Here is a 12,521-nt window from a genome sequence, read left to right as displayed (position 1 = left end):
AATAATATTCCATAACCTTCATATACCACAATTTACCCAACCATTCTCCAACTGATGGACATCCATTCATCTTCCAGTTTCTAGCTACAACAAAAAGAGCTGCCACAAACATTTTGGCACATATATGTTTCTTTCCGCTCTTTAGTATTTCTTTGGGATATAATCCCAGTAGTAGCGCTGCTGGGTCAAAGGGTATGCACAGTTTGATAACTTTTTGGGCATAATTCCAGATTGCTCTCCAGAATGGCTGGATTCTTTCACAACTCCACCAGCAATGTATCAGTGTCCCAATTTCCCCACATCCCCTCCAACATTTGTCATTATTTGTTCCTGTCATCTTAGCCAATCTGACAGGTGTGTAGTGGTATCTCAGAGTGGTCTTAATTTGCATTTCTCTGATCAGTAGTGATTTGGAACACTCTTTCATGTGAGTGGATATAGTTTCAATTTCTTCCTCTGAGAATTGTCTGTTCATATCCTTTGACCATTTATCAATTGGAGAATGGTTCGGTTTCTTATAAATTATGGTCAGTTCTCTATATATTTTGGAAATGAGACCTTTGTCAGAACCTTTGTTTTTAAAAATATTTTCCCAATTTGTTACTTCCCTTCTAATCTTGTTTGCATTAGTATTATTTGTACAGAAACTTTTTAGTTTGATGTAATCAAAATCTTCTATTTTGTGATCAATAATGATCTCTAGTTCTCCTCTGGTCATAAATTCCTTCCTCCTCCACAAGTCTGAGAGGTAGATTATCCTCTGTTCCTCTAATCTATTTATTATCTCCCTCTTTATGCCTAAATCATGGACCCATTTTGATCTTATCTTGGTATATGGTGTTAAGTGTGGATCCATATCTAATTTCTGCCATACTAATTTCCAGTTTTCCCAACAGTTTTTTCCGAATAATGAATTTTTATCCCTAATGTTGGAATCTTTGGGTTTGTCAAAGATTAGATTGCTATAGATGTACCCTTTTTTGTCCTTTGTATCTAATCTGTTCCACTGATCTACCGGTCTATTTCTTAGCCAATACCAAATGGTTTTGGTGACTGCTGCTATATAATATAGCTTTAGATCAGGTACACTTAGACCACCTTCCTCTGAGTTTTTTTTCATTACTTCCCTTGGAATTCTTGACCTTTTATTCTTCCATATGAATTTTGTTGTTATTTTTTCTAGGTCATTAAAATAGTTTCTTGGGAGTCTGATTGGTATAGCACTAAATAAATAGATTAGTTTGGGGAGTATTGTCATCTTTATTATATTCGCTCGGCCTATCCAAGAGCACTGAATGTCTTTCCAATTATTTAAATCTGATTTTATTTTTGTGGCAAGTGTTTTGTAATTTTTCTCATATAATTCCTGACTTTTCTTTGGTAGATGGATTCCCAAATATTTTATACTCTCAACATTTGTTTGGAATGGAATTTCTCTTTGTATCTCTTGCTGTTGCATTTTGTTAGTGATATATAAAAATGCCGAGGATTTATGTGGATTTATTTTGTATCCTGCCACTTTGCTGAAATTTTGAATTATTTCTAGTAGCTTTTTAGCAGAGTCTTTGGGGTTCTCTAAGTATACCATCATGTCATCTGCAAAAAGTGATAGTTTAATTTCCTCATTTCCTACTTTAATTCCTTGAATCTCTTTCTCGGCTCTTATTGCCGAGGCTAGCGTTTCTAGTACTATATTGAATAGTAATGGTGATAGTGGGCAACCTTGTTTCACTCCTGATCTTACTGGGAAAGGTTGCAGTTTATTTCTATAGGCAATAGGAAATCTTAAAACAAAGTGAAAAGGCTGAAAAAATGGAAGAAAATACCAAGATTCTCATAGCAAAAACTGATTTCAAAAACAGATCAAGAAGAAAAAAAAATGTTTGATCCACTGGATTATGTGAATGCCATGTCCAAAAAACAAAACAAAACAAACAAACAAACAAAACAACAACAACAACAACAACAACAACAAAAAACTGCCAAGATCTCTCAAAATCTCAGAGAGCAATGTGGAAATAGAAAGAATCTACTGGCAAATTCCTGAAAGAAACCCCAAAATGAAAACTCCCAGGAACAAAATCCTAAGGTTCTAGCTCAAAGAAAAAATATCCCAAGGAGGCAGAAAGAAAAGAATCCAAGTATCAAGGAGACGCAATCAGGATCAGACATGACACCACTATAAAACAGCAGAAAACTTCCAAGATTTCTGTTTGTCCAGAAGACCAAAAATATGGACTTAACAGCCAAAAACAACTTACCCAGCAAAATAGTATAATATTACAAGTGGAGAAAAAAAAAATGGCCCTTTAATGAAATAGAGAACTTCAATTGCTCCTAAGGAAAAGACCAGAGCTGCAGACAAAAGTGAAGTTCAAGCACAGTAGTAATTAGAAACTTAAAAAGGTAAACCATGAAGGAACAATGACAAAACAAGAATAAAATGCTTACGTTCAAATATTGGGAGATGATGATACATGTGTCTCCTCTGAACCCTATCATCATCAGAGTTCAAAGAGGAAATCCAGTTAGACAAGGCCTGGAATTTATTCTGTTATGTTTTCATAATCTTAAGAAAAGACCAAAAAGAAAAGGGAAAATGAATGCAGTAGGGTCTAAGGGGAAAAAAGTTACCTGAAAATCATCTCTCATAATCAGGAATTCCAAGTAGCTATCTATACGGGGGTGGGTAAGTATTTGACGCCTGAACTTCATTCTCATATGTCTACATAGCTCCAATTCTGTATCACCAACAATCTACTGGATGCTCTAAATTCAATATTCCATAGGCTTCTCAAGCTCAATGTATACAAAATAGAAAAAATGCCCCAAATCACTAATAGTTAGAGAAGTGAAAATTAAAGCAACTCCCAGATTCTATCTCACCTCCATTATTAGGTTGACAAAATGGACAAAAAAGGGAAAACGACAAAATATTCTAAGATCTGTGGGAAAACAAATACGTATTTATGTACTGATGGTTGTTATGGAAAGATCCAGCTTTTCTGGAAAGCAAATTGAAACAATGCCCCAAAAGTTATTAAAATTTGCATACTATTCAACCCAGTGATACCACTAGTAGATATAGAATCCAAAAAGGTTAAAGAGTAAAAAATTATGTACAAAAATATTTAGAGATACTCTTATTGTAGCAGCAAAAATGGGATCAAATAATTAGGTGGTGAACTGGATAAAGGATTGGACTAATAGTCATGCAGAGTCATCTTCCTGAGTTCATCTGGCCTCAGATACAAGCTGTGTGACTCTGGATAAGTCACTTAACCTTGTTTGCCTCAGTTTCCTCATATGTGAAATATGCTGGAGAAGGAGATGGCAAACTACTCTGATCTCTTTGTCAAGAAAACCCTAACCCTAAATTAAATAACAAAGAGCTAGATAAGACTGAAAATTGACTGAACAGCATAAAACTATGGAATATTACTGCACCATAAGAAATGAAAAAGAAGTTTTCAGAAAAACCTGGGGAAAATGGTATGAAATGATACAAGATGAAGTAAGCAGAAAAAAAAAAAAAAAACTTAATAAAAACAATGAAAAGACAATTTCAAAATATTGAGAATTCTTTTCAAGACAATGACCGTTTCAGAAGACTAATGAAGAATATAATCTATATCCTGACCAAAAAAAGCAACTGATTCAAAATGCAAAAGAAGATAACCATTTCTGGCCAATGCGGGGAAATTGTATATTGTTACTAGGATTTGGCTTTTCTTTTCTTTCCTTCCTTCCTCCCTCTCTTCCTTTCTTTCTTTTAATAAGGGGGAAAAGGTTGAAAGGAGATAAAAAAAAAAAAACCTCATTATTTGAAGAAAAAAAAAAATATATATATATATATTTTTTTTTTAAATTTAAGAAACAGTCTAAATCCAGAGATACCTAAGGAAACAAACCCAGAAAAAGGAAAAAAAAAAAAAAAAACTACAAGCATAACGTTATAGAAAAATATAGTTTGGCCATAGGAACAAGGAAGGAAGGAAGGGTAAAATAAAGTCCCGAACAAAAGAACTGGAAGGAAAATTAATAGTTCAAAGGAAATGTCAAATAATGGATCTCATGATATTAGAAGGGACCTAAAAATATGCACATCAATGACTCCATAAAGGGAAGAAAATGTAAAAACAAAAATCAAAGGATTAAAAAATTAGAGGAAAAATGTAATGTATCTACTATCAAAAACAAATGAACTAAAAAAGAGATTAAGGAGAAATAATTTAAGAAATATCTAACTCCCTAGGAGCAAAACAACAAAAAAAGCATGAATATTATATTTCAAGAAATCATGAATTATTTGTTTTTCAATAGAAGGCAAATTAAAATAAATAATTGAAAAAATAATTATTATTCATGATTGAACCATGCCAATATAATTAAAATAGCAATACTAAATTTATTTAATCTTTTCCATAGTCTAAAAATTTCATTCCACAATTCAATTAGTAAAGATGTTCATTTTCCTAATATATAAAACTAGCATTACCACATATAGAAAGATGTCGAAATAACCTAATATTCCCATTAGGATGTTATTAGAAGCCCGGTTTTTCCAGGCAAGATGAAAAAATCTAAATTATTTAAGATAATTATTAAAATTGAATTTTTCTCAGTATGAATGATCTATTACAGCAGTTTCACAAAGTGTGGTCCAGGGAACCCCCAAATCAGGAGGTTCACAAAGTCAAAAACTTTTCAAAATAAGGCATAACTAGTTCTAATATGGTAAATATTGACAAACATAACCCATCTAAACAAAAGATCTTTGGGATAACCTCAAAATTTTTAAGTGTGTAAAGTGTTTCTAAGACAAAAAAGAATCATTGAACTAGTAAATATAGTGATTTTATTTAAGTATACTGCTACATTATATTACTAGAATTTCAAGCAGGGAATTTCAAATGCATAAAGTAACTTCACCCTACTCCTCTAAATGGACTGCACTACAAGAAATCAACATTAAACTAATGAAATAATTCATATTAAATTAAGTAAGATGGGTACTATTATTTTTTCCATTTTACTTAAAAGGAAACTAAGATTTAAAAAGGGATTAGTGACTTGTGCAATAGCAAAGCTAGTTTCTAAAGCAGAATTTCAGCTCAGGTCTTCCTTGTCCGTATATAGAGTCCTATCTACGAAACTGCCTCTTTTCTGATCTCCAGCTCTCTGTGAACATCCATTTGAATGACCTATAAACATCTTAAATTCATTATATCTAAAACACAACTTATCTTTCCCCAAAAATTCTTCCTGAATCTTCTGTTACTTAATCCACTAACTAATGTCTTCTAATTATTGAGAGCCCTATCATCTTCCCAATCATCCCAGCTGACAACTCATCTTTGGCTCTTCCTTCTCAGTTCCCTAAACAATCTGTTAAGTCCTGTCATTTCTAACTCATGTGTTTCCTCTGCTCTCCTCTGACACAGGCACTAACCTGGTACAAGCCCTCATCACTTCACACTTAGACTATATTGCAAGAGACAACTAATTGATCTCCTTTCCTCAAGTCTCTTCCCACTCCAGTTCATTCCTTTACTCATCTACCAAAATAATCTCAAAAGCATACATTTGAACATGGTATTTCTTATTCAACAAGTTCCAGTGGTTCCCTATTACCTCCAGAATCAAATAAAAAAGTCTATTTGGCTTTTAAAACCTTTCCCCATTTGGATTCTTTGTATTGTATTCTAGGATCCAGAACACCAGCCTAACTGGCAGTTCCTGAAATATGATACTCCATCTCCAGACTCCAAGCTTTCTCACTGGTTTACTCTCCCCCAAGGCTGAAATGTTGTTCTCCTTTTTCTCATCTCTGCCTTCTGGCTTCTTCCAACATTCTTCTCAAAAATCACCTTACATAAAAGTCCTTTTTTTTTTCTCCCTTGTTCATTACCCCAATATGTAACGCCAGTGCCTTTCCCTCTGAGATTACTTCCAATTTACCCCATCTACCTCTTAAGTGTGTGTGATGGTTTTCACATGCTCTTTCTCCATTACAATATATGTTCCCTGAGGGGAGAATTGGTTTTGCCTGTCTTTGAACCCCTAGAGTTTAACAGAGGCCTGGTTATCATCATCCAGGCAAGACTGGATTTTACACAGAAAATAAAATTTCTGTCTTGTACCTACAATTAAGAAAGCAATTCAGTATCTACAATAAGAAAATATTTTTAGCTTTCAGAAAGCAACTCCCCCAAATAAGAAGTATTACATATGCAAATTAAAGCTTTTTAAAATATTATCTGCCTTAACAATAATAGCTTTGTTGTTATAACTTTATTGTTAACTTTGGTCTTGCTCTGAATCCTGTCAAGAGGGGGAGGGGAGAAAGAGGATGCTGATAAGAGGTGAAACAAGTCTTTATATTTATTAACTTATTTTCAATAACATCACAAAATGTGATGGTAGATATGCATTATGAGCATTTTGTTGTTTCCCTTTCCTCAAAACAGCTATCAATAAGGTAGTTTATGCCTTCATTCCAACAACCACCTCAAGTTTCTTTTTTGAAAAATAGTATCCATCTATTAATGTTACATATGCATCAAGTACAATAAAAATATGTAAAATTTTCAAATATCTTCAATTTTTATCTCCTGACCTTACCAGCAATTACTATATCTTCCCAGCCAGGAAGCCTGTATTTAGTCAAGACCCATATCATTATAATCAAATTTTTGGCCCTTTAAAAATATTCGCTGATAAAACATAACATTGGGGTCTTAAAATTTGGAGAAATATTTCCAATTCTAAATAACCCATAGGAAAACAGAGGCATTTTCAAATAATATCCTGACTTAAGCAAGTATTTATCTCAAATTAATTACTCAAAATAACTATAAAGGTAAAAAATATTTATCTGAGAAAATTTTCTCCAGTCCATTCCTATTCAAAAGTTATTGAAAAAATTTGCAAGTTAACTTTCCTAGAAACTATGAAAGGATATTCTCAAGAGAAAAAACTCAAACCTCCCAAAACATGCTCAAAGTGTATCAGAATATATATCTTTCTTACTGTACCTAACACTGTGGTATTGCACAAAATTCAATAAATACTTGTTAAACAAGTGAATAAACATAAGTTTGTGGACCTGATGAAGAGACTTGCTTAAGACAGCTAGCTATATGTCATAACTCTCCAAACAACTTATGAGTAGTTTGATAGAAACGAAAATTATATACTATATTAGAACCTAGATATCAATATTGGTATGCTTTCAGCCCCCTCTCTGTGAGTTTCTTCAAGATTTTGTTTTGAATCAATAGTTCAACACAAACCAGGAAAAAAGTATGTGTTGTCAAGTGTCTAAAGACAATTCCTAAGTCAGTTTCAATACATGTTGCAAAGATTTACTTAAACCCTCTCAAACCTTCCAAAGGTCAAGAATTACCACCATTACATTCTTTCTTCTTGAATTCCCTAAACGAATCAAAGAAAATAAATGGCACTCTTCCAATACAAAGTTCAGATGAGATTTTTGTCTTCCATGGATTTCAATGAGATTTGATTCTTCTTCAGAGATTGATTCAGATTCTACAGATAGTAGATTCAATAAATATATCACTTCAGAACTAGCTTTTCCTCTCAGGCAACTCTAAAATTAACTGATTAGTTTGTTGAACAGTTCTCAAACTTTCTTTGGGCTTGGGAGGGTTGGGAGAAGGAGCAAAAATAATGAGAATACTGTGTGTCAAAAATAACTCCATTTTAAATAGGCCCTAACCTTGTTGAGTACCATCGATGAGTATAGATTGTCAGTTGAAAACTATCTTCTAGTCCATATCTCATCTTATAGATGAGGAAACTGAGGCTCAAAGAGAGAAGTGAAGTAGACTTGCCTAAGGTCAAGCCAGATTTAGTCATATATATAAAGTGTTATACAAAATTCACCACTATGTCTTTACTTTTCTGCATATATCTAAAATACTTTCATTTTATTCTTCTAATAAGACACTATTTTCTGAAACCTCTAAACCTTCAAATAATTATAACGCCACCACTTTTGGAGAATATTAGGATATACAACTAGTTGGTTAAACAAAAACATGTAGGCATATTACTGTGTAAAGTGTGTAAGCTGTACTCCCAATTTCATCATCTAGGGTTAAAGTATGGCAATATACTTTACCACCTAAAGTAATAAGCATCTTCAGTACCTTCATTTTTCATACACAAGAATTAATGAAACAGATAAAATACATCACTGCAAACCTGTAACAAACCAAAACAACTTCAAGCACTTTGTAAAGAAGGTATAGGGTATATAGCAGGGGTAGAGTGAGGAGGCTAATGCCCCAAGTATCTGCCAGGGTCAAGAAATTTAGAGATTAGGAAAAAGCAAGTTCCCTCCCCCTAATATTCTTTTTGATACTCTTGGAGGTAGTACCAGAGGATCAGAGATCTAGAGCTGTCCACCTCAGAGGACATCTAGGGCCCAATCCTCTTTTTCACGCATGAAGAAACTGAGGTCCACAGAATTTAAGTGATTTGTCCAAGGTAAAACAGATAGTAAGCATCACAAGCAGGATTTTAATCCACATCTATAGAATGTAGTGAGTGCTCTTTCCCGAAAAACTTCCGGTTAAAGCTTCTCTAATAGATCTCAGACTTCATTAGCAGTTCTAGATCCTAAAAGAAATAAAGCATTCTCCCCCCAAAATCAATGTCAAATTTTTTTGAGAGAAAACAGTTTCACATCTTGCCATCCAAACTTCTCAATGTCCGTGAAAATTATATGCAGAACTAAAATAAAATCAACCTCAAATCTACATTTCATCCATAAATTCATTAAACAGAATTATGCATTTGAACTAGTATATAAGGAGAACTATTAAAATGAATTTAAAGGATGAGGGGGAAACGAGTTACTACAAATTTAATATTTAATCAGCTCTGGTATTAATCTGATTGCTTTTTCCTAGTGTAATTACACAACCAAGATAAAAAGGATGAGAACTTTGCCTGTCACTGTCATATACTTCACCGAACAAGTGACTCAAATAAGATCTTTCCCAAGCTAAAAAATAAATAAATAAATAACTATTTCAACTTCAGTTTGATCCAAGCAATGAACATTTGTCTGAATAATTGTTGCATAACAAGCTATTAAAAACTCGAATTCAGTGTCCCTTTAACCTTAATCTAGGCGGGCTAGGGGATCTGCAGAACCTGAAGGAAATCAGGCTTAAACAATCACCTCCAATAAGGTCCTGGGGTGATCACAAAGGCATATATCTAACCCAGTCGATACATCCCATAAATCAAAAAACAGCAAAGTTCGCTTCCCCGCCGCCGCCGCCGCCGCCCCCCACCCCGACCCATTCAATAATTAACAAAAATGCAAGCTTATCATCTGGGCTTCGGGTGTTACCCATAACCAAAACCGCTCCCAGGGAGCGACTATCAAGTCAGTTCCGCCAAGGCCATGTGCAGCCGTCAGATATAATGTAAACAGCAGATTTCACTTCGGACCTAAATCACACGAGTGGGGGGGAGGGTGGCGGGAGAAATGAAATAATCGGATCATTCCGGCCCCTTTTCCCTACCCCCTTCCCCCAAGACATCACAGGAGGGAGGGGGAAAGAGGTGGGAGGGGATGCGAAGCTAACCTCCAAGGTTCAGGTACCGGTCTATAAATACTCCAGTACGGGAATTACCAAAGGAGGCGGCAGGCAGGGAGTGAACGCCAGTGGAGAAAGCAGGGCGGACTAGGGATCCTGGAAATGCATTTTTTCACATGCACGCTCCCCCTCACCCCCCTCCCAAAGGTAGGGGAGGACTTACTTGCCGATCACCTCGCACAGCTCGTACACATCCTCAAACAGCACGTCGTCGTCGGCCATGGTCCAGAGGGGAAATCAAACAGAGAGGGTGAAGGGGGGGAGGGTGTCCAAAAAAGAGTCACCACCAAAAACAATGTTTTTTTGCTTTTTTGTTGTTGTTGCTGTTGTTTTTTGTTTTGAAACACTACCCTCTGTGGGGCTCTTTTCTTCACCCTCTCGGGCCAGGAAGGTTCGGTCCAGCACGATATTAAATCCAGAACCTGCGGCGACGACGGCAAAGGAGGATTCTTGGTGAAATTGCAGCAAGACTCCTCCTCCCTCCTCCTCCTCGTCTCCCGGCCGGGGGATCACCGGGAAGGATCCTCCCGGGAGGCGAGCGGCGGCAGAGCCCGGGCCGCGGGGCCGCCGCCTCCTTCCGGTCTCCCCGGACCGACCGCCGCGGCAGCCCCTCTTCTCGTCCGCCTCTGCCCAGCCGCACCTTTCCCTGCAGCGTTCGCGGGCGGCGGCGCCTCCCAGCCCGCCCGCCCGCCCCGCTCTCTCCACCGCCCGGCGGCGGCGGCTCCTTGGGCTAGCGGGGGGGCCGGGGAAGGACCATGAAGGACTCTCACGGCGGGAGGGGGGGGGGGGGCGGCGATCACGGTAGGAGGCGGGGGCAAAGACGCCGCTCCCCCCCCCTCGTTCTCCTCTTCCTCCTCCTTCTCCTCCTCCTCCTCGCGCCGCCGCGCCCGGGGTGTGTGAGCGAGCGAGCGCGCGCCGTGGACGAGGGGAGGGGGCCGACCAGAGGTGGGGTGTGGATGGGAAGGCGGCGGCCAGCGATCGCTCTCCCTTCTTCAGTCCCGGATCCCGGCGAGGAGCCGCCGCCGCCGCCGCCACACGACTCCTCCTCCTCCGAGCTCCTCCGCGGCTCCTCGCGAGTGACTCCCCCACATACACACACTTCACCGCCTACTCGTATTCCTTCCTTCCCCCACAACCCCAGCCTCCCTCTCCTTTTCTTTCTCTCTCTCTCCCCTGTGTCTCTCTCTCTCTCTCTCTCTCTCTCTCCCCCTCTCGGGCCGCTGCAGCGGCAACAGCGGCCGCGGCTTCCAGAACCACTGGCCCCGCCCCCTTTTTCCTCCCTACCCCCCACCTCTCCAGGAGGCGGCGGCGGGAGAGTAAAGGGGAGTGGGAGGAATACAAAGCGCATGCGCGCGCCGGGGAAACGTCACGGCGAACGGAATGAGGGAGAATGAGGCGGAGATGGGATAGAAAGGGATGGGGAGAAAGGGGGAGAAAGAGCGGTGGAGAAGGGGGAAGGGTGCATTTGCCTGGGAGGGGCGCTCCTGCAACGATGCCGGGGGCAATGGGAGGGAGGGAGCGTCCGTAGGTACGAGTGCGAGTCGGGAGGAAGGAAGCTTCCCTGCGTGTCCTGCCAGAGGTGGCAGTGGAGTGGAGACGGGCTTGTGTGCCTTACAGCCGCGTGAAGTGGGAGAGCTTCGGCTGCAGAAGAGCTGCGTTCCCTCTTCTCCTCACTGGGGAGTAGGACCGCGACAAGGAACGGATCTTCCCGCCACGTTCTTAGTGAATGGGAAAAGAAGAGGGGTGGGGGAGGCCGTCACGGGGGGTCTTCTGGGGCGGCGTCAGCGCTATCCCGTCATTCTTTAGCTAAGGGAAGGGGATGGGGAAGATGCTGGAATTATTTGCAACCCTAGGAAGGACGACGCTAGAAGGCTAGTTCATAAGTGTAGACAAAGCTAAGAAACACATATTCTCAGCCATCCGACTCCTTTCGGCCAATCCAATTTTGTTAGTAATTTAAAGGGGAGAAGGGGGAATAGTTTAGATTTGTTCATTTCCATAGTTTTTTGGGCATGTTAGTGTAGTTTTTCGAAGACACCCTTAAGTGAGCTGACAAAAATTGTAGCCGTACTCCGCGGTTGCTCCACACTCCTTCTCAAAGGTAAAAGCAGCGAAGTGTGGGAATTTCTCCCCTCCCCCACATTTTCTGGTCCACCTTCCAGCCCTAACAAGCTATCCCTACGCGGCTACCACGAACCATGAGGAAAATGCTGCCTAAAGGATGGCAGGCAAGGTCCAGTTACTCTCTGGAGTTGAGGGTGTTGTTCTTGAGCTATTAGTACTAGGCAACCTGGAACTTCGGCTTCACTGAGCACGTGCAGAACATCCAGAACATCCTTCAAGGAGACCTCCACAGAAGCACATCTCTTCCCCGTTCCGTTCAGCCTTTAAAGGAAAAAGTACCCAAGCAGTTCATAAGTCACAAGCACCAAAATGTATCTAGTAAAATTGTGTACTGTAATGCAGAAACGGCTACAGTATTCACTACAGAGGAATACATGAGTTTTTTTTTTTCTTATGTTTGTGCATGTTCAAGGAGCAGAACTCTCCCTCCTCTTTTCTCCCCTAACCCCCTCCTGTTAGGAATATAGATCTTAAATTCATCTTCTTCATCTCAGAATAGGCAACTTGTATGAGAAAGGGCAACCTTCTCCTAAAGGAGTTTTGATTCAATTCAAAGTCCAGCAGGACCTGATAAAACAATCTAAAGTTGCCTAATGAATGATGTTCTATTTTATTGCTGTGATTTCCAAAGCAGGAAGAGGTAGAATGACTCCAAGAACACCTCCCATGGTTAGCTATAGACTTTTTTCCCAACACGATTGATTCAATCCATTCAACATTTCTCTTCTTCCCCAAACCCAATTCTCACCTTTGATCTCC

The 12,521-nt window shown here is 39.3% G+C and overlaps 1 protein-coding gene across 1 annotated transcript in view; it reads right to left on the bottom strand.

The window, feature by feature from the left end:
• The window catches only part of CASK (calcium/calmodulin dependent serine protein kinase), a 367,163-nt gene extending 356,876 nt beyond the window's left edge, over positions 1-10,287 (bottom strand). The window contains 1 exon segment of the mRNA XM_074300811.1: positions 9,802-10,287. Coding sequence (XP_074156912.1) covers positions 9,802-9,860 — 59 coding nt within the window. The 5' untranslated portion in view covers positions 9,861-10,287.
• Positions 10,288-12,521: the final 2,234 nt, after the last annotated feature.

Source organism: Sminthopsis crassicaudata, chromosome 3 (assembly GCF_048593235.1).
Source record: "Sminthopsis crassicaudata isolate SCR6 chromosome 3, ASM4859323v1, whole genome shotgun sequence".
NCBI lineage: Eukaryota > Metazoa > Chordata > Mammalia > Dasyuromorphia > Dasyuridae > Sminthopsis > Sminthopsis crassicaudata.
The sequence above is the reverse complement of the archived record's forward strand: the minus strand, read 5'-3'. Positions and strand labels throughout refer to the sequence as shown.